At 40.6% G+C, this 26,332-nt stretch overlaps 1 protein-coding gene across 1 annotated transcript in view; it reads right to left on the bottom strand.

Moving 5' to 3' along the window:
* The window catches only part of SPTBN5 (spectrin beta, non-erythrocytic 5), a 97,863-nt gene that overhangs the window by 46,112 nt on the left and 25,419 nt on the right, over nucleotides 1-26,332 (bottom strand). Inside the window, exons 21-33 of the mRNA XM_062575883.1 lie at nucleotides 26,111-26,275; nucleotides 25,211-25,437; nucleotides 24,137-24,323; nucleotides 22,635-22,835; nucleotides 21,136-21,252; nucleotides 19,684-19,844; nucleotides 18,586-18,718; nucleotides 17,621-17,766; nucleotides 16,399-16,513; nucleotides 14,320-14,430; nucleotides 12,964-13,143; nucleotides 8,618-8,821; nucleotides 7,290-7,439 (exon numbers count right to left, since the gene is read on the bottom strand). Coding sequence (XP_062431867.1) covers nucleotides 7,290-7,439; nucleotides 8,618-8,821; nucleotides 12,964-13,143; nucleotides 14,320-14,430; nucleotides 16,399-16,513; nucleotides 17,621-17,766; nucleotides 18,586-18,718; nucleotides 19,684-19,844; nucleotides 21,136-21,252; nucleotides 22,635-22,835; nucleotides 24,137-24,323; nucleotides 25,211-25,437; nucleotides 26,111-26,275 — 2,097 coding nt within the window. The remainder of the gene's footprint in view (nucleotides 1-7,289; nucleotides 7,440-8,617; nucleotides 8,822-12,963; nucleotides 13,144-14,319; nucleotides 14,431-16,398; nucleotides 16,514-17,620; nucleotides 17,767-18,585; nucleotides 18,719-19,683; nucleotides 19,845-21,135; nucleotides 21,253-22,634; nucleotides 22,836-24,136; nucleotides 24,324-25,210; nucleotides 25,438-26,110; nucleotides 26,276-26,332) is intronic.

The raw sequence follows: 26,332 nt of genomic DNA, 5'->3' as shown, positions 1-26,332 counted from the left end.
ATGTACCCTGTTATAGGTGGAATAAAACACACTAGGCTGTTTGCAAAGCATCTCACAGTATGGTTGAGGAATTCTTATGTTACCTTTAAAAATTTTCTTCCCTCCTCCCACTGCATGCTCTCTCTTCTACATAAGGATATAATTATCTGATATGGACCACTGACTGCAAATATATATGGGAAACACATAGATAGCAGCCAGTATTTCTTTTTCCAGAACTGCTACAATCTCTTCCTCGCATGTATCCTCTCCATCCTCAAAATTCCCAATATCTACGCCTAACCTGTGAGTGGCAGATATGAAACCAGAATCCTATGCCTTTACAAACCATCATTAAATATTTACTTATGAAACATTTGTCTGAAGGCAGATTAAATTCCTCTTTAACTTCCTTTAGTTTCTCTGCTAGAAACGTTGCTGAAATGTCCAAATTTGACAAGCTATGGAGACTAAATTCCCTTCTTTTCCCTTAGGAAAGGGTGGTCTCTCTCTTTTCCTACGGAAAAAGAAAAGAATTCTTTCTACACCCTTAAGTATTTTGGCTTTTAAAAGTAATCCCTGTTTTTGAAAGTTACAAAAACAGGAATTAACCATTTAGAAATACAGCACAATCTGACAAATGAGCAAATGGAAACAGTGAAACACAAAAATCCAAGAAAAATTCCACTTGGGATTTGTCCTGGGTCCCAGGCTGATTAGCAAAGAGGAAAAACAGTCCTTGGTTCTAAAGTCTTGAACCTTTAAGCGCTGAGCACTATGGCCCAGTTATGCGAAACATTTAAGTACATGCTTAGCATTAAGTCCTGTTGGTCAACAGGACTACCCAAATGCTTAAAATGAGTCACGAGTTAAGCGCTTTACTGGATCAGATCAGAGCACTCAGCTTCATTTAGGATGGATGAAGTGGTAACTGCAGCCTTGGTGACAGCAGAACAAAAGTAGCTTTCTGATTGTCCTCTATGTCATCTCCAGGTAGGCGGGACACAGCAGAAAGATTACAAGAAGGAATCCACAGGGCTTGATTAACACAACTTAAAAATCTCATTTGTGATTGTTCCTAGAATGGAATGGAAACCTTCACCACTTTCCTTCCAGATCCAAAAGAGGCAATGTTGACAGCAATAGATGGACACCATGCCTTCTCTCTGGCTCTGTGAGTTGAAGATGTGGTGTGAGCTGGTATCTTTGTCAAAAGGTCATCAGGGCATACACCTTCCACAGCGCATGCTTCCTGGGAAGGCCTCAGACTAGATGTTGTCCACTGCTGTTGGGTAGAAAGCAGTCCTGAGCAGCAGACTGGATTCACTGACAGAGAGAGGCCAGTGCCAATTCCCACAGGGCGAAGGGGTGGACCAGCTATATCTGAATCATGTGTTTTGATAAAGATTGTTGGACTTGGGCTTCTCGTAAATTCTCTTACCACTTGGATAGGCATTGTAGTCCAAGGAGTGGCAAGTATCAGGGTGATTTTGGAAACCTTGTGGTGAGCATCTGTTAGCCCATCGCACGGAGACGTCCTAGACTCTATCCTAGGTGAACGGTGGTTCTGAAAGACAAGCAGCTCTGGATTTAAATCCTTGCTCATGACCTCATTCCCACTAGCTGAATTTTCTCTTCCAGTCAAGACAGTGGGGGACAGCCATATCTCTCTGGATACAGTCTGCTGGGGAAGTCCAGGACATTTGGCAGAAGAAGTCATATGAAATCTTGTGATTTGAAGGGATGGAGACCCATCTGAAGAGAAGCCTGTTTGTGGTTTCCATGATCCCGTTGGAAGACCTGCAGGACTTTCAGACACCTTTCCTAGTTGTGGCATGAACAGACTTGAATGAGCATGACTTTTTCCATGGGAATCTGCTCGAAAAGGCTTTACTGTCAAGCTGCAAGTTGAAATATAAAGCTTCATTGAAGCATGGAGGTCTGGCATTTGGACATTACACCGGCTATAGCCTTGTTGTGATGGGACAGAATCACAAGGTGCTAGAGGACCCCGCAGACTTCTGCTGCAGACTGTTGAAACAGCTGGCATTGCAGACAGATCAATGTCTAGGCGTGATGTCCAGCTTGGCGGAGCTTTGTAGGAAAGAACATCAGAGGGCAAAGATATGGCAAGCTTCAAAGGACCATTTTTATCTCTTTCTGAATGTTGCTTATAAGATGCAGGTGTTGACCAAGTGCCAGACTCCACATATCCACTCCCCTGAGTGTCTCTAGGAGGACTGGAGCACGTTGATGTCACATCAGAAGGCTTGACACAATGATTAGTGTTCCCAGAAGCTTTTCTCCTGTCTCTATGTGCCAGGACAACATCCAGCCTTGTGCAGTAAGCCCCAGAAGACATACTGTTCAGTGGTGAGCTGGCATTTCCTGGAGTGATCTCCGCAACTGCTTGACCAGTGGGAAGACACCACGTCGACACTGGCATCTTTTGGAAAAGCCTGTCCCGCACAGCAGATTCAAAAGGAGGAGGTGGGGTCATTCTGCTGGAAGACAGCATCACTTCCACCGTAGAGACATAGATGGGTGCAGATGAAATTTTGCTGCGATAGCCCCTGCATGACATGCTGCAGCTTAGTCCTAAACGGTACAAAACCAAAGCCACAAAAGCTTGCCTTTCCTCCTGTTTTTAAAACCAATGCCTAATCCTTTTTCCTTTGGCACTGGAAATTTCCATTATTCCTCTGCAGCAAAGGAACAAGAGGTTAATAAACATTCTTCAGGAAAAAAAAAATAAAAAAAAACAAATTCAAAATAAAAAGCATAGCTCTTCTAGGACTGCCACTGCCACCACCTCCTATCAACTCTGCAAAGTGATATTAGAGTGGGATGGGCAGAAAGATAAATTACAGAGCATGAGGCTCTGCTCCCTGAGTCCTCTGACAGTGAGACTGCAGACAGAGGAGGAGGGAGCCAAAAATGCTTGCCAGAGACAGCCCGTGAACTTGCTGTTATTTCATCTGTGGAAAGAAATGAAAGAGCTAACCTGAGCAATGCATCTGTTGCTGTGAAAAGGTTAGAATGGAGCAGCGTACAGGCTGCTGCTTCTGCTCAAAACAAAACCGATTTTTTTTTCTTCCTTCACTCTTTCAGCTGTTGCTTGTCAGCACTCCGAATGGCAGGATCTCAGTTTGTAGGTCTTAGAGAGTTTCCTACAATAGTTTCATGCAATGGCACAACAGAATTCATAATAAAAAAAATAAAAAAGATAGATATTTGCCTAATTTTCTCCACATGTGTTCTATTTTCTTTAGCATAGAACAATCCTAGACTAAATTCTGCAGAAATCCTTCGAAGGTTTAAGTAACTTGGATGTAATATAAGATGCTGGCATGAAGTCAAACCTGTCACACTGGCACAGAGAACGAATAAGAGAGCAGCTCTTAGTAGCAGTTCTTAGTTTAAAACAAGCCCGTGTTACCTCGCTCCTTCCCCTGCTTCTTGCTGCTGGGAGAGACTTGCTTAAAGGCATAAGAAGTTTGTTCTGGATAAATAGGACCTGATAATCATGGGATGATAGAAGCTGGTTTCCTACACACATATTTTGCAGTTATGCAACTGTGAAATGCACATGACTGAACATTGGCCCTAAACACAACAGTCAGAAGAAACACAGGAGTGGAGAGATTGCTTATATTTGTCTGCCTGACGGTAACCTTTGTGAATGCATATTTGCTTCTGTCCATTCTGAAGGCAAAAAATGACAGAATTCCCATTGGAAGAGTGGTTTGGAAGTCTTCAACTGATGTCTGGGCTGAATACTTTTCCCAAAGAGTCCATTTGAAAGGACTGCTTTCCTGCCCTCTTGCAGGTCTCCCTGGGGAGCAGGGTCTGTGTCACCATGCAGCCACATTTTAACTCATATAATAGTAACAGAGATCCATCAAAAAGCAACAGATTCCTCTTCCACTTGTTCTTGAAATGCAGAGAAATAAAGTACAAATTGGGAATAGGGTCCCTCAATTTGTTGTCAGATTATAATCACTGACCTATAAGGCAGATGGTGCCTGCTGCAATGACCGCTTTGCACTCCTTGCTGTTTCTCCCTCATTCAGGTGGGAGTCCTGCTGTGTTGGAAAAGCCCCTGTGAAGAACTATCCCACAGAGATGAGAGAATGAAAGCAACGTGGGATATTCCACAGTACAGGAGTTCTGGCTGCAGAGGAGTCAGAACAGTGTTGGTGTTTCTATTCACAGCCAGGCTGATGCATTGCATATTAAGGAAGGAGTGGAGTCCAGGAAAAGGTAATTCATTTCTGTTCCTCCATTAACAGCAGTAAATATACCTCTTCTTGCAATGACTGGCTTTCTTTGTTGCTGCTACTCTGTAAGTTCCTTTAAGGTATAACTTAATTTGGATGTAAACACATTCAGTCTCTGACTCAGTCCGGCTTTTCAGCCTTGTGACAGTGCAAGCCTGCACCTCTCCATGTTTATACTCATTGCGGACTTAAACAGATGGCATGGGACAGTGAGGTGATCTCCAACTCAGCCAGGTTCCAACTCAGTAAAAGCAACATAAAGACAGCAAAAATGTGATTTAAAATAAGCAAGGAGCAGTGGTATTTGTGAAATACATTTAAGATATGCTTTCACCAATGCTCTTCAGTGACGAGGCAAGCTGATGTCTCTGGGCAGCTACCTTTTCTTCATGGCATTTTAGTTCAGTGTCAACTGTAGGTTAAAACCAAGATGACCAGAATGGACATCACAGGAGTGAGTCATCATGATAAAGGAAAATGAGTAAAAGCTGGTTGCAATACTGTGCTAACTGGAGGAATAGTGAGAGTCCAAACTCCTTCTGAGAGCTCACAGCTCGTTGAGGATCAATTTCCTTTTATCTTTGGCTATGAACAAATTCAGTATCTCCTCTTCCCATACATTTCCTAGATTAAAATTGAGAACTAATCCATAATGGTCTCTTCTAGGCATAACGATAGGTGGGTGGTGGTAGTAACTGTGACAGCAAAGGAGGAGACATATAGCTGATTGTGCTTTCCGTATTATGAACCTGGAAATCTATAGTGTTTTGCAATCTCTCTGATGAATCTCAGATAGATACGTGGTCACTGATTTCATTATTAGATATTTGTTGATATGGTGCACACCCCAATGACCTGCTTTTCTTTTTTATAAAACAAACTCTGTGAGCACATAATTATAATTTTTTATATGTATAATTCTTCATGACTGTGAGACAGCATCTGTGCAAGAGGGTGCTGTGAGGGACTGCCAAGTATCCACAATCTGCTTTTCAGTCTTGTGAATACTTAACGCACACAAATAAAAACAAGAGGGTACCAGACACCTTGGAAGTCATGTAGAGAAAGATTCTGAGAACAGAACTGTCCCTCGCACTCCTCAAGGTCACTGTCTTCATTCACAGGCTTTGCTCTGGCAGGAGAGACTTGCAGTAGTGGCAGGTGGCAGCTCTGGCCACTCCGAACAAAAGACTTTACCCAGGCTGCGATGGAGACCCTCCATTTTTATGGCCATCTACACTGCAGCATGTAGCAATGGAAAATTCAGCTGAGTAAACAAGTAATATGAAGTGCAGTTTAACTGTACAGGATGTGCCAGGGGCATACTAGAATTGCCAGTGCAACCCCTTTCATGTAAGAGCAATATAATATTTTCTGACCAGGAGTCATGACTGATGGCAAGAAGAAACACAAGCCCTTAGCAGCTATGCTGTATATTCACCTCTAAGGTATATAATGCAAAACAGATGCCATATTCAGTGTCCTGTGGGTTGGCTGATCTCGATTTCATAACAGAAGGAATACAGTGGTCAAAATTCTACATTTTTCCGATGATTTTACCCATATAGAAGCTTAGCAATGATGTATCACTGCTTGGTAGGGAATGGAACAAGATATTATGCAACTTGTGCCACATGTTAATTAAGAAACAAATTAAATTTTTTAACTGACAGGACTGTGTAAGATTTTCCTTCAGAAATTTGAAGCTAGAAGAAACACTCTTGGTTTTGAGTTTGAACACAAACTCAGGGTGCAGATCAGTTTAGCTACCTTCTGGGAATTCTGAAGATATCTATTTCCTGCAGTCAGCGAGAAGTGAAAGTCCCATAGGTCCCAAACAGTTAAGTATTACTGCATAGCACAGCTCATGGTCACTTTTCCTAAAGGTTTAGTGCCAGTGAAAAAGCACTTGTGGGAACCAAAGTCCAAAACAAATCTGGAGTCATTCTTTCATGCTGCTACTCATCTGGAAGAATTAAGAATGATTTTTCCACAATAAGAAAAAATCCTAAGGTACTAACTTTCTGCAGTTTTGCTTCAACTGTTCAGTTAGGCAACCTTCAACCCATCAATCTGGACAGCATGCCAAAGCTCAGCACAGCTACTGCAATCTGTCAGTCTATGACTTTGCACAGAGCATCTGGAAAGGACATCTGAATTCTACACTCATAGATTTGTGATAGCAAGTGTCAGACCTCAAGTAGGAACTATTTTAAATAGTTTCCATTAATCCAGGAAAGGGCAGGAAAGAGAAAAGATAATATTGGTAAGAAAATATATTTCAAGGGTTGTGAAATGATGCTACAAGGAATATCCTTCAGGCTCTTTGCATTAATGATGTCAGCCTGCTCTTCATGACTCCACTAGCTCACTTTTCTCTACTGCATCAAACAGAAGCAACTGCTCCCCACAGTCGAATTAATTCCTAGTCTTTCTCCACATTGCTATCAATTTGCTTGCGTAACAGAGAAGTCAGTATACTGTATACTGTCAACATCAATTTTCCTGTAGCTACATTTCCTCAACACTACTCCCCCTCTGCCTTGGGGATGTTCCCAGCAATGTCCCCTAAAGCAATCTCCCTATCCTCCTTTGAACTCTTGTTTACAATTTCCTTTTTCTCTGAAGCCTGTGAAACAATATGTCAATAGTTAGGCAGTGGTATTCTGAGATCTCTGTTTATCATGCTGACTAATACTGTACCATTGTCTTCCCCTTCTGTTATGGCTCTGCAGGCTCATCTGTGACCTCTTCAGTTACGTTTATATGCAAGAAATTATCTTTGAAGCAAGGATCATCTTTTTGTTTCCCCCTTTTCCCCCACAAATCAGGGAGAGGTCTTGGCACACTTTTACTGTCTCCAAAGTGCATAATGCAAATAATAGTAACAGAAAGAGTATCTTGTCTATATCCAGATCCAAGGATTTTAAGTTGCAATTGAATATTAGTGCCACTTTTAGCCTGGAAGAGTTTACCTGCTTAAAGAGTTTAACTGCTTATTTCAAGTTTCAAGTTTATAAATGCACTTACTTCCTGTGAGTTCAGGAGCATGTCCAAGTGATCCCAATCTTTGTAGAACATCTGCTCTTGGTGTATTTTCTCCAGCCACTCCTTCTTCTGTTTCCATTCATTGTATACATTTTCCTTCTCTTCCATCAGTGCCTGTAGTTTCTGCTGAATCTGAACACAATACCCAAAGAAAAACTCTGGTTAGTCTTCATAGCCCATGGGACCAGGGTTAGGTGAAAGGAGAATGAATCAGGTAGAGCCAGGTATAAGTCACTTAAATGGCACTTCAGCCAAAACTACCAAACAGAGAAAAGCAAAACAAGTTCTAGCACTTATATATAGGCAGACAGATAATCAGAGAGGTGGCTCATCTCAGGAATGGAGGAATGTTCCTTACAGTGTTTATAGCAGCCCAAGTCAAGTGTCAGGGAAAGAAATGTTCCTCAAGTGCACCTTCTAGAATCACAGCGTAATGCTCCCTTATCGTTAGTCATAACAGCACAGGACAGATAACTTTTATAGGTATTGGCATAGCACATTCTGCCATTCAGTGAGTACGTATCACGATGTTAGACTTTGTGAATATACATAGTTTGAAAGCTGAAATTACACAGACCTTCTTATGATAAATGACTTCTTTCTGCCTGTTTTTCTACAAGCAAAGGATTTTGCAGTCAAGAAATTTTCTAGTTACTTTAGGTATACATTGCAATATTTAATGAATATTCAGGAGACATCTTGGTCAGACAGGAGAGTAATATTTATGAACTCCGCTCTGCTTTCGGAAGGTATTCAAGAGACATACTATAGAATTATCAGGGGTAACATAAACTAGTGGGTACTTATCCTGGAAAAGAAATAATACTATTAAAATTTTAGAAGCTACTTGTCTCGAGTAAGTTTACATTTTGGTTTCTGTCTTTCATGTCTGGGGAACTAAATACACCAGCATAATTCACTAGTACAGAAAATGTTCCAGTTAGTCTTTATACCCTCTGATATTTTTGAATCTTTTCTTGTTTGATTGAGATGTCTTTGTCCAGTGTGGTCTGGTGCGGACATAGTATTGTAAGGTGCATGAAAGAATTTGTGTGAAAGAATTTGTGTGCCCTGCTGTGGGCACTCAGGGCACTTCAGCACTCATCTACTCCTGAGGTAGGAAATGGCCAATGTTTCTATGACCAAGCTAGATAATACGTTGAGGCAAATGTAGATCATGCATATCCTTATATGAGAGTGCTTGCACAGATGTATATGTTTACAGTGTTATACAGTACAAAATGATAGTTACACTGGTGCTAAGCAGTTTTAAATATTTGTGACTTTGAACTCAAATGTGTTTCAATTACCTCTCTTGTTCTCATTTTCTCATCTTGCAAGAGTGACTGTCCTAGCTGTACAACATGATTATACTTCTCCTCTCGTGCTTCAATCTCTGCTAATAGCTGTTGATGCTGGTTAAGTCTCAGGCTGCTAGTAGATAGGTCCCGAATGGTCTCCTTGGCTTTCATTTCCCTTATCATTTCTGCTGCCCAGGAGAAATAGTCCCACACCTGGAACCCAGGAAAATGTGAAAAATGAGGTTAGGTTTGAAGCTTGGGTTATCGGACAGTAAAGTCATAACCTGACTGCCTCCAAGTGAAAAATAGTTAATAAAAATCACAGAGAAAAAGGAAAATATTTCATTAAGGCTGATAGCCCCTTTATGAATTTGTTAAGGAAGGACAGAAATTTCTATACACTGTGTTAAAAGAAATCATATACATTTTTGTAATGTCATAACTATAAACAAACCGTGTCATATCACATCAGCAAACAAAATAATATTATTTGTTGTCCTTGCATGCATCCTTTTTTAAGTGCTTTCTGGAGCTATTCCTCCTCAGAGGATATAACAGTATATCACCCTACTTTTTAAGGCCTTAGCTTAGACTAACACATGTCCATTTAAAACTCAGGCTGAATACACATTATAAAGTGAAAGACAGGAGTGAGAATTGTCAGGTGAAAGAAAAATGAGTTCACTCTATTAATAGAGGTGGAAAAATGTAAGTCAGGAAAATTTGATTAAGCATATCAGATATGCAGCTTTAACTCTTGCTTTGTGGAACTATATGACTGAGGTTGTCATAGAACGCAATTCTGGAAGAAACAAGGATGTACTGCTAATATACTTTCAAACTCGGACAAACCAATAAACATACATAGATTTACAACATCTGAAAATGTCTGAGGCATTCAGTTGAGGCAATTATTAGCAAGAAAATTCTTAAACAAAACCCTGAGGATTGTTTTCATTTTGTAGCTGACAAAATGTGGGCAACTAAAAATAAATTGACATTTTTTGTGTGTCATTTTCTGCACTTGATTTATAGCACCTTTACCAGCCCACTTATTTTTGGCATCTCATTTGATTCTGTAATAAATAGGTGTTGCCCTCTTATATGTCACTCGGTAAAAATAGGACATCAAGGGAATGCACAGGGGATTATATGGGATGATGAATTAAGTTTTGTTACACTTTAATTGTGTCTGGATTGTTTGAACTGATGTAGTAAATGGTCTTTTAGATTTCTACTGTATTTTAAAAGAGTTTTACAAGCAACTAGTGTTTAAAAAAACCCTCTTTTACTGCAGAAAGCTAAAAAATCTCTCTGATGAATGGTTGCTGTTTTTCCCACTGAAGGAAAATATGTAATGGAAATAGCTTCTGCCTGTTCCACTTTATGCATGGATTTTATCTATATTATTAAAATTTGGTACAGCTTAAAGCTGGCTAGAGAACCATCCTTCTAGAAATAAATGTTTTCAGAAAAGCGCCAAAAATTCAGCTTGTCCAGTTTGGGGTTCTGAGGGTCTAGGTTTTAAAGCAAGATGCTTTTTTCTTAAAGTCAGGTAACATAGCTACTATGTGACTCTTCCTAGTGGCTGCAGTCCTTTAAATGGGCCCAACATGTGTTGGCATTATTTTCATTTGCAGAACTATAATTCATGTAGAGCTGAATGTCACTGAAGACACTGACATTGCACTTGGCACAGTGCAAACGTCTAAGACTCCCTGAGACTTAAGCTAAGCATTAGGAAAAAATCCAGAAAAAAACCATAAATATCAGGCTATTTAATGCAATGGAGCAAGTTAGGAGCCAACAAGAGGTTAATGGACTGCCACTGCCAGCAACATTTAAGGATAAACCAGGTATGTGTCTGCAAGAAACTCCTAAGCAGGGCCAGACTGAAGCCATGGAAATCCTAGCACTATCTTCAGAGCAATTCAGCAACACTTGGAAGTATAATTCGAAATTCTGATTCCTTCACAGACTTTCTTGGAAGATTTGGAGCCCTCTTCTCTTACTGCCTGCTGTCAGGTATGACCAGATCTGCTGTTTAGTCAGAGTGAAATCATACTTGATGCGAAGCAAGGAGATACACTAGATGATTATGCAGAATTCTCATTTCATGGAGAGATCTGTAGATATTTCATTGCTGTTCTGCTTTTTAATCTGTGCAGAATTGCGTAATGAAAAAGCCCTACGGGCTCTGCATGTGAAAAAAACTAATGAAAAAAATACACTGGGCAGCTGTGCCTAAAATTAAGTAACTTAGCGGATCTCTTAGCATATCTGAAAGAGGAAAGTAAGCAAAGCTGTCTCTTGTGCTCAGCAATATAGAGGATGTTCTGCAGCAAATCTGCTCTAACCTACCCTGGAGCCACTGAGATTCTTACAGCCATTAGATTGTGATAACCCTGCCTTGACCCATCTGGGCAGAAAGATGGAGTCATAGAACTTGCCAAATCATTTTGGGAAAATTATTGTCGGGAAAGGAGGTTAAAATTGAGAGGATTAGAAATATTTCTTGTCGGCAGACTGGCACCAAAGAAAGCAGATGCTTGGGGCATAATTTCACCTGGACATGTCGCTGGGAGTGCAGTCACCTGCTTTTGTCATTTTGTTTTATGATGGTAGGAAATGTTTTAATGACGATATAATCTTCTCCATCAAGTACTGATGGATTTGTACATTATATATAGTGTTTATTGCTTGCAAACTTAGCAATGCAGATGAGAGGATGCATTTTTCCAGAGTAAGCAATGGTTATAGGTTTTCCATTCAGATAGGACGCATTAGAGATTTCAGATAAAATTCAAACCGGGGTGTTTGTATCGTGTACAGCCCCAAAACCAGAAATTAAGAAGCAGCTCACCACCAGCATATCCTCAGTAACTAAGCATATGAAATCAATTTTGGAAAAAAAAAAAAAAAAACACCAAAAAGAATTCTCAGCGACTGTGTTTGAATGGACAAATCCGTCGAAGTATTGTCTCTTGATGAAGCTGTGCCCCAGCTGAAGATTTCCAGAAGCTAATACATTTTAGAAGAATACATATGAGAAGACGCTTGCCCTGTACTTATGGTCTTCCCTAGATGTCTGCTTTGGATCACTGCCCAGAAGAGGATACTGGGCAGATGGACCTTCCGCCTACATTTGTAGAACCGCTCTAATTTTCCTGAATTAATATTCTAATTTATTCTATTTCCTTCTCAACAGCCTTGCACAAGAATTTTTCATAAAATGAAGTCTTAACAGCTAAAAAGACAATTCCAGAAAACAAAGTGCCACAAGCCCCTTTTACCTTTAGCTAAACTTAAAGCTTTAGACTTAGAGTGGCTTTCCCTAACACACAGAAGCCTTTCATGCTAACACAAGGCATCACATCTGATCTGTTGTGGTCCTGCTTCCAAGTAACACCCCTAAAACAAGCATATGGGATGTTTCACCCAGGGGACCACACCCTGGCTCTTCTCTGCTTCCCAGAAAACGTGGAAACAGCTCATGAACTACCGCATCTTGGAGGCATCTCTAACTGACCCCGAAGTTACACGTGGAACAGCCAAAGCATAGGATCACCTGAACCACAGGAACACCATACTCAGCATTCATATCACAATGGATTGGCCTTCCTCACCCATATCTTATATAGCATTTCATAAAAGAGGGCTCTCACAGTTTTGTACCTGCCACCGCAGTACTTGCAGCAATAATCCATTAATTTACTGTGGAGTAACTCAACTGATTTCACTGCAACTGTTGTCATTCACTTAGTTTTCCATGACCTGCTGAGTTCTTTGGTGACAATTACCATGTCTTGTAGTTAATAATATTGTGCTGATATACGTAAGTCACTGTGTTTAAGCAAATTGAGAGGTTACTACTACGACGCAACAGAGACCAGCGAGTTGTGTTGAATACATTTTATGAAGTAAGTTAACTGAAGATTACTGGATGCACTGAATACAGAGTAAACTTTGAAAGAGGGAGAGGGAGAGACAGAAAAGCTTCTGTCCATTATAAATAGAAAGCTGATACCTATTTTTATTACTCTTACTCAGTGGGAGTTGCAGCACATTTGAAAATTAGGTCCATCCACCACTATTCCTGCAAAGGGGTGACCACCTCTGACAGCTCTCAAATAACTCATATGTTATTGAACACAAGCTCCCCTTACTCCAAGGGGCAGAAGATTCTTATCCTCTAACACCTTTCTAAATAGCTGCAAGCACTTAATACTAGGTGAATAACACAACTCCAGCAACTTTTCACATCAACCTTTGCAGCTCAGAAGTCCACCCATGATTGACACACACTGAAGGCAGCTTTCCCTGTGTGCCAAAGGACGGAAGATAGAAGTGCTTACGTGTGCTTGAAACTGGTAAAGCTTGTATGCTTGTTCCAGAAGTTCCTTGCGCAGTTCCACTTTAGACTTCAGGGCCTTCCAGTTTGTCACTATTGCCTGCTGCTTTCCTTTCAGGTCTGCTGCCTGTTTCTTGGAGCAGTGGGCCAGCACATGATCTGCAGAGAGAATCAGCTCCTGCAGCTGTACGCAGGAAGGAAAGAAGAAGGTAGGAGTGAGTTATAAAGATCTAGCTAACATTACAGAAACAATGACAAGGGATAAGTTACCTGTACATGACACTATAGTTCAAGTAACATTCTCATATCTAGGTTTTTCCACGCTAAACAAAAACTTCCCTCATTTCAGTTCTGTGGAATAACAGTGACATCCAGTGTTTGCCAGGGCTCATCACACTTTTCAGCACTTTTCAAACAGGCAGATATTTTTTGTTTCTTTTTTTCTATCATACCACTTACTAAAATGGGATCCTCACAAGAATATACTATAAAACTAATGCAAAGAATAACTACTCATACCTTGTTCTCCCTGGTGTTTACAGTAATTGCCACTACATTCTCTTCATGCATATCCCATGCTCTTTCACCTCGAAAAGTAACAAGCACCTGATGGGATCAATTTTTATCTGCCATAAGGCCAAGATATCAGGCTACTGATAAGGAGTATTGGGATAACTACTTTAGTAATCTCAATATAATGCATGCTGTGTTAACTCAAATGCTACGTTTATTAAACAAAGAGATAAAAAGATTTTATTGGTCTAGTTGAAGTTAACCAAATCTATTATATAAGAGGAAGCTTTCTAAGCAACAGCTGTTCTCACGAGCTGATGTTTTTCACAAGTTTGTATAACAAGCCCTACCTTTCTCTTCTTTCTCGCAGTCCAATCTCAAACCCTCTAAACTTGTTTTAATTCCCAGACGGCCCCCCCACCCTTCCTTCTGTAATCCTCTGTAGTCAATTGTTCATTTTGTGTTCAATAAATATTGAATTTCTCTGCACATAGAAGAGATTCTGGATTTTTCCTTGCAATTACCCTGCATGCTTTGAACAAAGAGGTAAACACATCATAAAGCTTGGTATAATCATACACTTCAAACAGTGATCAGAGGCATTCCTGTGAGTCATTTCAAAAGTCAACTCTCATTATAACATGTTCCCTTTTTAAAAGGTTTTAAATGACTCATTTCATCGTTTCCATCAGACCTTAAATGTCTTAAAAAAGTAGAAGACTCTGAGGAAGAACCTTGGCCTTTTCTAGGTTCTTACAGCAGTAAGTATATAACAGCAAATTAATACTATGATTGTACTGGAAATTTGGATTTTGGCTACCCATTAAAGATCATGAATTTTCATTACCTGTTGCTCATTCCCAATAAGCTCATGCTCCAGGGCCACATGGTTGCGGAGCTGGGTTTGAACACCTCTCATGTCTTTAGCAATGTCATCTGGAATACTTTTGGACTTTTCCTAGCAAGGAAGAAATCAGTGCAAGCTTTGTTACTTAATGCTTCCAAGCAAAACACATTAGAAGTCTACTTCAGTAATTTTGTGTAGTGTTCTGCATACTGCACAGGTAAGGACCTGTGCCGGATAAGGAGAAGCCAGAAAAATCTGTCCTAGCACATCTGTCCTTACACTGCTAAGTGTGTCAGTGATTGAGCTACTCAGCTGAGCTGTGAGAGACCAACGATCGTCTTTTCTCGATTAGGCAATGCACAAAAAAATTCCTACAGGTCCTGAGCTTGGAATCTATCTTAAATAGCTATTGCAGTGACCATTGGTGAGCTCTGAAAATAGCGCTAAAAATCAGTAGTCTCAGGCCATTCTTTGGCATGCATGTGGACTATTTGTGAACCACCTTTACATACAAACTTACTCACACCTGCTCAGTAAAGATGTGTTAAAAAAGAGACACATGCAAAGAAGGATTATTGTAAAGATGAGAGCAACTGAGAGACCATCATAAAAGAGGAGACAAACATTTATTTTGCTCAATAAAGGTTCTGAGGGGCATATAGCTGTTATGCAGACATGTACTGGCAGCACAGCAAGGAAAAAGAAAAGGTATTTTAGCTGGAGGACAACATTGTCACTAGAATAAAATGGTTCGAAATTTGCTTCAGGTCAGTTTAGGTGAAAATTAGAAGAATATTTCCAACCATCAGAGAAGAACATTTTTATAATAGATTCACAGGCAGGTTGGGGCTCACTAACAACACATTTTGTTAAGGCTGTAAAAGGACAGTATGGTTGCTTACGATATGATAATATTGGACTTGGTCACTTAAGAGGTATCTTCTAGTCCTATGTTCCTAATAGAAATGACACTCTCTGCCAAACATCTCAGCAGCTGGTACATGAAAGGATAGACATGACGACTGAATTGCTATCTCACTTAGAAGCTTATTAACAGAATAAGATGCAAGAAATGTAAATTGTCACTGCCTGAGCCAAATCCAGTGCAGGGTTTAAGCCAGTCTCTGGGGCATTTCTGAAATATCACTTGTCACAGCCACAGAATTAATAATTGAAGTATTGAAGTTAAATATGCACCAGGTTCTGAAAACTCCAGGTGGTGTACAGTGAAATATGAGACATTTGCTTTTCTGTTTACAACAGGGAAAGAAAACAGGAATAACATAGTTGAATAGGGCAGCCTCTGCTAGCACAAACAAGTGGAAAATCTGCTGCCTGTAACCTAACAAAGTCCCGTTGCCTTGCATGCAGTGAAGGCTCTGATGGATCACATCCTCCTATACACATCTCCATTAGGATGACCGCACCTTTCAGTATAGTAAGGATGTGGTTTCCCATTAAATTCTTTGGGATGTGCAGATAAAATGTAAGGCTGAAGATTTTCACTGGGACTTCTCCTCCTGTCCTCCTATGACTATTTGAAGTTATTGCCAATACTGGGTACCAGAAAGGAGGAAAAGGACTCATTTTTGGCCCTACTTCTGACATCAGGTCACAAGATTGCGTGACACCCTCCTAGGCTAATGGTCACTGTAATCCAAACTTTTTTTTTCAAGAGAGTTCTTTCTTCAGTGCATAGAGGTCCAATAGTGTAAAGGAAGGAGCACAAGGAGGCAGTGAACAGTTTTAAAATCTGACTTGATGACTGGAAACAACATTACAGTATGTATTACACTATGCGACAATTCAGTTCAAGGCCTGGTTACTCAGCTTCTTCAAAATAAGCAAGTCTAACTAGACTTAGTTTCACCAGTGGTCTCATGAATTGTCCTGTCAGGCACCTGAGGATTACCTAGAATTTTTTGAGAACCTTGAGTAAGATGCAGTTACTCACTGGGAATACGTAAAAGTCAGCAGCAGGCATGCTAAAAATGATAAGAACACTGTATAAATTACACTGAAATGAAAGTTCTCACTATTCAGTTTTCCTTTTTATTTTTTATTTTATTTTTTTTTTACCTCAATATGGGCCAGAGCATCTGTTAGGTCTTGGTAACACTTGTGAATCGCTTCAGCATCTCTTAGTCGCTCACCTTGTAATCTGGTAATTTCCAATAGCTCCTCCCAGGAATTCCTACAAAGGAGCATGGGGAGAGGAAGCATATAAAACATGCAAAATACGAGTAATGAGATTAACAGTTTGAAGAAAGCTTAAAAACAAGACCTCCTCTTATTTTTATTTCTTCTTTTCAGTCCTGCCATTAAGTTCTGTCAAAGCAACTCTGAGGGGCAGAACATGTCCCTCGCCTTATTCTGTCTGTGTCTTCCTCTCTGCTCCAGGTACTTACATGGATGCCCCTACGTAAGGATGTCCCTCTGCAACACATGCTTCAGGATCCACATGTTGCTTCACAACCTGATGCAACTACATGGGAGGAGAGGAGGAAGATAGCAAGGTGGATGGACTCCTGGATGAAGTACACAGATATGCTCTAAAAGGGGGACAGCAGTTCCTCTCCTACCTGAGGCTGCCTCCCTAAAACTTCCACACTGATCTAAACATCAAACAGATGACCAAAGTAGGCCCTCTGTTGATTTCCACTGACATATTCAGGAGAGTCAGTAAGTGCTGCATCTGCCCAGCAGTACATCTGACACCATGGGATATGGGGATTTGCTAAAGTCAGCAGCAGGCCTTCTCCTCCCCTGCTGCTGCTGGTCTCTGGCTTCTTAATATGTGGTACGAGGAGCAAAGAGATTGTTTGCAGAGGATTGGGATGAGGACTGGGCCAGACCCTACTATTTCATCATCCTTCTCTTTGGGACTAGTTTAGACCAGTGCCAGATAGTATGAGAAGCAAAGATGATCTTAATGACTGCAAAGAACAGTCATGGGGTTCAAACTTCAGAAGCAGAAGCAATAAGGGTGCAACTAAACTCCCAGCCCTTCAGTTAGGCGATCTTGTTTCAAAGGGCAAAGGAAGTTCATTGACCCCTTGCTCGCAAAGCGTCTCTGATACAATTTGCAAGAAGCTATATCAGCAAGGAGATAGAGTCTGCTCTACAGTAGTCTATTTTTAAAGGAAGCACGGAGCAGTTCTGTGCCAGTGAACAAATCACACACTTTGCAGTTAGAGAACTGGGAGTAAGTGCCTTATCCTTTTCTTTTTTTTCCTCATTTCCTCCTCTTTGCAAAGGAGCTGAATGAGAAAGTAGTACAGAGCTAGCACAAGTCTCCTACCTTAGCTCCTTCTGCTTCTGTCGGATTTCCTGGGACTCAGAATAGCCACAGTTCAGCAAATTTTCTGCTAGCTGCTGGCAAACCACAACTCTCTTCCCAGCTGTTTCCAACTGGCGTCGAAATGCGTCGTATTTGGCACAAAGTTGCTTATGAAGGAAAAACAACAAGAAGTCATTTTGCGTGCTGTTTTTCCCAAGCATACCTGCTCAGCTGTGAGAACAGGGCCCAAAGGCTGATCACATTTGGAGATGAAGAAACTTCAGAACAAGATGTTAATCACTGGATTTTACCTCCAATGACCATGATGATCTACAGATTGGTAGCAAAAGCATGAGATCTGTGAGACAGACAGGAGGCAGGATAATGTTATGGGGCATAGAAATAGGCACATTTTATTCAATGTACAATGAATTTCAATTATTAAATGATATGTGCTTACATCATGAACTCAAACGTGTTCGGTACTATAAGTGAATGCTGTAGTCCAATTCCCAGATTTACAACAAAAGATATTTTGAAATAAATGATAAAAATGAGGATATTGAGAGGTATAAATGTAGCTGCCCATACATTAGCATTTAGCACACAGAATTTTCTCACATTAGCAATGATAAAAACTGCTTAGTGGGCACCACATTTAAATATCTGATTATCAAAAATAGAACGTGGTTGAACTCTGAATCTCTGAAGATGCAAACATTTTAGCATGCAGTTGTTTTGTGTAGCCCAACCCTCTTTCTAGCCATCTCTCTTGTGGTAACAGGATGTAAGAGTTAGGCAACACTGCCTGCCTGTCATTACCAGTCAATCCTTTTCATCCACTCCTCCCCCCTTTTCTCTTCCCCTCTCCCAGTTTCTTATTTCTTATGCTGCTTTCTAAGTTTTCAAGGATAATGCTGTAACCTTTTAACAGTCCCACTCCACACTGTTCAGTTGATTTTCGATCTGTTGTCCAAAAACCTCACCAAGACATGCTTGTAGTCATTTCCATAGTCTTCAGAGCTGGCTACTTGTTTCTGTTGGGTGATCCAGTCCTGCAGATCTTCATACTCCCGCAGGAATTCATGCAAGATAAGAGTCTCATCCAGCTTCTTCCCTCTATTGGGAACAGGAGAAAAGACAAGACAAGACATTGAGACTAAGGGATTAAAGAGGAGGGCGATGAGTAATTTTCTTCCTACTGATCCCTCAGACCTCTCCCTACCAAGATTCATTCTCTTTAATGAAAGGTGTCACTTTAGTTCTCTAGGTTGCAAAAGATGCTGTAGGACAATTGCAGTTGGCCAGCAAACTCAGCGTAGCTGGCTGAGTTTCACAGCACAGTAGTTTTCAGAGTCATTTATTTGTTATTCCACTTACTAAGCCCCACCTCTTTTCTAAGTAAAATATTTCTGATGCAAAAAGCTAAATAGTTCAAGTAAATATTTGTTACTTCCTGACAACAAACTAGAAGTGTTTAAGAACTTCAGGTACAAGCAAACTGTCTTGTTTTAAATATCTTACTGTAATAGTAACACAATGGAAGTGAAATAGAATGTAAATGACTCATTTAAGGATAAAAGCCTTCCTGTATTAACACAGCCACTAGGCACAGAGATAAGCGTAACTGTCATTATCACTCTCCTAATATGAGTCAAGACATTTATGAGCAATGCTAAGGAAGCTTTTCAAAAACAGTCTCTTTCTTTTTGATGACAGATTCCAGATACAAGGACAGCTAGTCATAACACAGCATCTCAACTCACTTAACGGGAGGGTAATGAAGGGAAAAGAGGAAATTTTGGGCCTCTCAAATCCTTAATGTGAAGTAGGACAACCTGAACAAAATGTAAGGTTCTTGCTTATCAGTAGTAACAAGCTCAGCAGTGCGCAGGACTCGAGCACAAAGACAAACAATTTCCTAAGTACAATTTTAAAAAAAGAAGAGAAAATGAACATGATCCAAATCCCAGTGAGGTAACTGGAGGCATTCTTTACTGACGTCAGTGGGCTTTAAGTCAAACCCAGGATCTAAGGGGCGATGTATATGAGTCAGTTGAGATATATATTTTTCTAGTTCATACCTTGCTGCTGCTAGTTCCTGTAACTCCTGGAGTCTTGAGTGAACTTGGTCCTTTGGGCCATCAACGTCAACATACTGATTGGAGCCCACAAGAAGAGTTTGGGCACTTTCACTCATTTCTTTCAACAAAGTCTGATAAACAGCAATCTCATGCTCCAGTGCCTGGCAGGGAGAAGACAAACGGAGAAGATAAGAGCCACTTGTCCAAGATCTGCATTATTTGAACTTTTGCACCAACCTCTGGTATGATCATTGAACCATTAAAAGTGGAGAAAAACTTTTTGGAAGCATTAGTTTCCTGGACTTGGTCACATTTATATAATTCTCTATCAATTTTTTAAGGGAGAGTGGGAAATTGTACCTAAATTCAAACAAACTAACAAAGAGATTAGAAAGTCCTGGCACGTTGACAAACACGGAATGGTATTTCTGGAATAATAGTTTATCTTCATTTCTAAGACAAAATTATAGCTTCTGCATGCCTCTATTATGACTGAAAAGCAGATACCAGGTCACAGTCAGTTTTGTATTCGGAAAAATAGGATGAGAAAAGTCACCATTCTCCTTTTTCCCTAAACCACATTTTATCTAACTATATTAGTATGCTGAATTTATATTTTCTCTGTGTTCATATAGATATAGACATATGTCAATGTGAAATATTTTGAAGATGACTGTACACTTAAGCACTAATGAAATGGAAAATTTCACAAAGGTGGACAGATCTGCCAGTGTAGCTCCTGCAAGTATTTAGAATTTAAGCAGAGATCTCTTGATCTTCTTTAACACCAATTTTCAGATAGATGAACTAGAAAGAAAGAGAAATGGAGTAATTTTGGAATGCAGGAGAGAGGAAATATTTTTTATACATACAAATCTGAAAAATTCTCTCTTCAAGTTTGATGATGTGTAGACAGCACCAAACTGAAGGCCCAGCTTCCACAGGAGAGAGGGAAGCCCTGCTACACATTCACTGAGATTTACGCTTTTCTGAAGGGATAAAAGCAGTCTCACCATGAACAGATCTCTGCATTTTCATCCTATCTTTACAATTTTAAAATCCTACCTCACAAGCATGTGTTTTCACTCAAGAAACTCCTTAGGATATGGATTTGGTAGCTAGTCAACACCACTCCCTAGTCTGCTGGAGCTGAGTGGTCTTATTTGACACAGTGTGTTTCTTGCACCCCACAGCATGAGTATATTACCCTTATGGAGCTCTGAGGCACTGCTATTCCAGAGCATGACACACAGACTGAGAAGATTCAAGCTTTCTTGAACCACTGATTTATCAATGGATCCATGAATCCAAACCCGAGAGGGGCAATTCTTTCCCAAAGTAACAGAGCAACTCAGTTCTTTAACTTATCCATGGATACCAACTCTGATCATTCCATACTAATTCTTCAAGAAATATTAAAAAGCTTTTGAAATACTTTCTGTTTGGAAATACCTTATGTTTTTGAAGGAGTTTCAGTGTTCCATCTTCATCCTTACCATACTCCTTGCTTGTCACAAGTGGACGTTTTTCTGCTATCCAAGCCTCCACGTCAGAGGTGTTCATTAAAAACTATCAGTTAAAGATAAGGCAAATTAGTTTCTCCCTCAATTTCCACAATATTTGTGTCATTTTCTTGATTTGATAATTTCTAACTGGAGGGCATAGTGTAAGATTTGCTGTGAGGACTTACAGAATAACAAATGAAGAATACTTGATCCGAAGAACTACCGTTCCACATAACCAGACTAAGTTGGCTTGGTACAAGTTAGCTTTCATTATTGCTAGGCAGCAAATTCAGGGAAGAATTAGTTAGCTTTTAACTCTCTGAAAAATGCTCTTCTAAATGGCAAATTAAGCTATAGAACCTGTTTATAAATTGGAAACTATTACGAGGATTTTAGGCATACTGTTGTTCTGTCAAATCATATGCAGATGAAAAAGGCCACAAATGGAAGATTTCCATGCAGGATCATTAAGACCTTCTATAGACACCAAAGCCCCAGAAATAAGTTTCTAGTTGTCTCATTTTTCTTTCTTCACATCAGTATCCTTACTTGACTCTTCCTTTATGTCATTCACTAGGGGTAAATACTAACGATATAATATCAATGTAATATCTCTCTTGGCCCTTTCTGAGAAGTTCAAGTCACCTATGAAAATCAGGCTTCATAAACCCTGCGGTGTGGACTGCTGTATTTTTGGATGGAAGAAATAAGAGCCAGAGATGACCAAATTCTCCAGGCAACATACTTCAGGAATGCATGTTAACTCTGTACAGCTGCTACTTGTGTCTACAGAACCGCATGTCAGATGGGTAACTGCAATGTTAATGATACACTGATGACAGAAAATTTGGATTAGTTAGGTAAATATTTGCATGTGCTTTTTTAAAAACAGGCTAAACTTATAGGCCAATACCTTGTTGAAATATTAGAGCCAAAAGTTCTATCTTGTTCTGAGGTGGCTTTATTGGTTAGTTTAACTGATAGCTTTGTCAGTTTCTGAATATCATTTTAAGTTATTGTTACATAACGTAGACAGAGACTGGATGGTGCAAGAGATCCCTTCATTTCTTATTTACTTGTCATAATACACCAGTGTGAAGGGCCGTTTCAGGACCTACTGTAGTACTTAAGTTAAAGCTTGAGCCTGTACAGGGCTACTGAGAAAGGAACCACTACTCGGAGAAATGTATGTCTTACACTCAGCCATCAAGGGATGGGTACAACGTCCAATTCACACCTCTAGAGCATGAACTCCAGGCTAGGGGGGTTGCATTCAGCTGTGCAGACCAGCCCTCCATTCCCATGAGTTTGGCATGAAGCAGCTAAAGTGAAGTCAAGCCCCAGCAAAGGATGAGATTAAAGCTGTTTTGTTATTTACTTTAAAACTTTGGTCCTCTTATTTGTCTGAAGAGGCTATTATGTTAAGTACTTGGCTGTAATTTGTACCTCCTGGAAGCCAACTGAGTGCTGCAGCTGCTTCATTCTTTCCTCGCAGGCCTTCTCCAGACCCTGCCAAGCAACCACCAGCTCCTGGCATTTCTCATTTATTCTCCGAGACGAGGAGTGCTGGCCCACAACCATTGTCCTTCCTTTATCTAGGACCCGTTGGACTTGCTGTTTGTGGGCATTCATTTCTGCCTGCAATTCCTGGGAATGTAAAAGGAGGAAGATGAGAACAACAGGAAGGGTGTGTGCAAAGAAATTTCTATGTGCTCTTCTAGGCATAAGCAAAACTGGCGGCTGCTGATGGTGGAGAGACTACAGAAGTTGTCTGTGTCTGTGGATACAATGCCTGTTTCTGCAGCAGCTGCCACCTGGGCTGCCTCTCCCAGCCCTGCATGTATAATACTCTTCTGTTGGTACTTCCACTGAGGAAGCAGACAGTCTGTATGGTGACAGCTCCCCTCATCTTCCCTCCACCCTCAACTCTCCTCACCAAAGTCCCTGGCCCAGTATTCTGGCCCATTCTACCCCTTCTTCTTCCTGTGCTCCTGCCTCAACCCCTGCTCAGCAGCCAGGGAGGTTCATGAGACAGAGCAGATGAACAGGGGATGGGAGGCAAAGCTGGATGATTAAGGAAAGAGTGTTGGGTTGCTGGTGGGAAAAGGAAATATCACAAAAGCTGAAGAGACTGGAGGATGATGGGAAGAGAGACACTGTTAACAGTACCATGCCACCATGAATGATGTTAGACTCCCAGCTCTTGCTCTGTAAAGCCTCCACTGGTCCTATGCCCCTTCCCACTGAATTTGCAATCCAGCTGCTATAAAATTCAATGCTGCCAATGATCCAGGGCAGCTCTGAGCTGCCTTTGTCTGTGAGGAGCTGCTGCAAAGAATCTAACTCTCCAGAAATCAGTATTAACCTGTCTTTATGCATATATTGACTGTGGTTTGTTCAAAACATTTTAGAAAAAAATGTGGAACTAAAATAAATATTAAATGGCAGTTCTATGCTGTCCTAGAGCATCTAGAATGCACAAAGCTCAGGATGACATTGCCTGCATCATGAGAGCAGTAAATATAGGATGAGAATATAAGGGCCAATCTTTTGCAGACCACTGCACCTATATATATATATATATATATATATATATATCCATATATATATGTGTGTGTGTGTGTGTGTGAGGTTTTTAAAATGTAATTTTAATGGGAAGAGCTACAAACTTTCTCAGAATATAATATTGTAAAACATGATAAATTTTGCAGTTCCCACAGTTCCGTGTTTGCTCTGAAAATCACCACCACATTGGAGACTTGTCTCAGGCTGCTAGAACCATTTTAACTGAGCTACTGCTGGATTATACCTCACTGAGAGCCCAGCCCTGGATTTTGATTGCAACAACCTCCCTAGAGGCAATGGAGAACTCTGCAGCTGCTGGGTTGCAGGTCTGGATGAAGCGCAATGTGCCATCATGCTATAATGCACCTGATGAAAGGAGTTACCTTGTGTTTTTGCAGTAGGCTTTGAGCCACATCCAAAGACTTCCCACAGTTAGTGGAATGGGCAACAGGCAGTCGTTCATTAATCCAGTTCAGCTCCATGTCATGATAGTGATAGAACTCATACAGATCCACGGCAGCTTCCAGTAACTTACGCCTCCCTTCAAGAGGTGCTTGCAAAGACTCAAATCTGAAGATCATGCATTAAGATACATGTTAAAACAAAACTTTATTCTGATTCACTAATTCCAAGGGAATTATGCTGCAATTGCACCACGCAGATTAGAAAACACTGGGAACCTCTCTGCAATTAAATTTCCATGGCTAGGGCTGCTGCACATACAAGAATCCCTTCTCAGTAAGGCTACTTCTGGCAAGTATGAAAGGATTTGACATAAGAGATATATCATGATTAGAAGGAAAGCAGGCAAGGGAAATGGGAGCAGAACTGTACACTACTGTAATGCTGATGACAGGGCTTACACTAAATACTGCCTTTCATGGAGCATGCCTGCTGCAACAGATATTGCTAGTAGACAGTTAACAGCACCCTCATCTTCCATTTAATAAGACTATACCTAAAGAGAAATATAGTTAACACACTACTGATGCTTTAGTTTATATCCCGTTAAGCAGTGCTGTTAGGAAGAGAATCGCAGCCCACTTTTTGATGCAGGTTAATACGATAACACTAAACAAACACAGCAAACAATATACACTTTTGAAATCCTAGGCTTGTCCTGAGATGTTTTAATGAAGCTAGTCACTACTGAACACTGGAAAACTGCATCGCTTAACAAGTGGCTGGATGACCTATGGGTAAGCAAAGGATTAGAGCAGAAGGAACATGACAGGCAAGAAGCAAGGTCCAATAGTAAAGGCTGAGGTGGGTCCTCAGACAACTGTATAGGTGCAGACCAAAGCACAATTTTGGTAGAACTGGGAGGAGGAATGATTCTTGAATGTGGGTTAAACCTAATCAACAGAAAGACATTTTCTAGAAAGCAGAACAAAAAAAATGCTATTGATTTACGAACTTGTCACGGGGATAAAGAAAAAAAGAGAATTGCATCTCACCTTTTCAGATACTTCTGTGTTTCATCTAGAATCCTCTGGGAATCAAAGTGATCAGTGGCCATTTTCCTTGCATGAGACACAATAGAGTTCATTTTCTCTGCTAGCTCACGTGTCTCATTTTCCAGCTGCTTGTGCTGCTTGAGAAGATCACGGCTGGAGCGCAAATCATGGCCTGTTTCTGATTCCTGAAGAACTTTCTCAATTTTCTCTATCTTCTTTTTAGCATCCTACCAAGAGGAGGTCACAGTACACTTGTATTGACTGTGCAACATCATTTTCTTTCACTTGATCCCTTGATGACAGCCTCCTGAGTGCTTCTCTTTCTGAGCCACTCAAGAACACTGTTCCAAACCCATCTTTTTGAAATATATTAAGTAGCATAATATGAAACAACATTCAAAGACTCAAAACTGTAGTTAAAACACCACAGCAGTTCCATTAAATGCTTGTATTTGGAAACAGCTTCATAGCACAATGTTCCTCTCACTCAGTTCTCCAGATGACAACAGACAGCGCAGTGTGGTGCCTGCAATCCCCAAACTGACTCCAGGCAAGCAGGCACCTTCGCATAGTTCTGAACCATGTGGAGAGCTTTGCTTGGTTTCCTGCCTTGTCAGGATGGCCACACATTTGCAGTGCTGAGCCTGAGCTCAACAGCTTTGTCTTGGTGCTCTGCTGGCACTATTATCCTGCTCAAAGCTTCAGAGTGACCTTGGTCAGCTTTATATTAAGTTTTCTCTCCTGGGAGTATAGACAAAGTCCAGTGATCTGTCTGAGATTAGGACATCTTCAAATATACTTTTACCTATGTCTGCTCTTTTTTGACAGACGCACTCTGTATCAACAGAGAAATTGGATTCCTAGGCCATCCCTCCCCTATGCATCCCACCACCTCCTAACCTGGAGCAGTTCCATGAGCTGTTCTTGCTGCCCAGCTTGTCTCAGCTTGTCACCTCGCTCTATCATCTTGCCATACAATTTCTCCCATTTCTTCTGTAGCTCTGACATCTTATTTTGGATAGAAACTGCAGCATAATGGTTATCTTGAATCAGCTGATTTCCTTTCTGGAGAGACACAACACATCGTTGTTTTGAGTAGATCAGTGGCTACAGAGCTTGAGA

This window comes from Rhea pennata, chromosome 5 (assembly GCF_028389875.1).
Source record: "Rhea pennata isolate bPtePen1 chromosome 5, bPtePen1.pri, whole genome shotgun sequence".
In the NCBI taxonomy this organism is placed as follows: Eukaryota; Metazoa; Chordata; class Aves; order Rheiformes; family Rheidae; genus Rhea; species Rhea pennata.
This window is presented reverse-complemented; position numbering and strand designations above follow the sequence as displayed.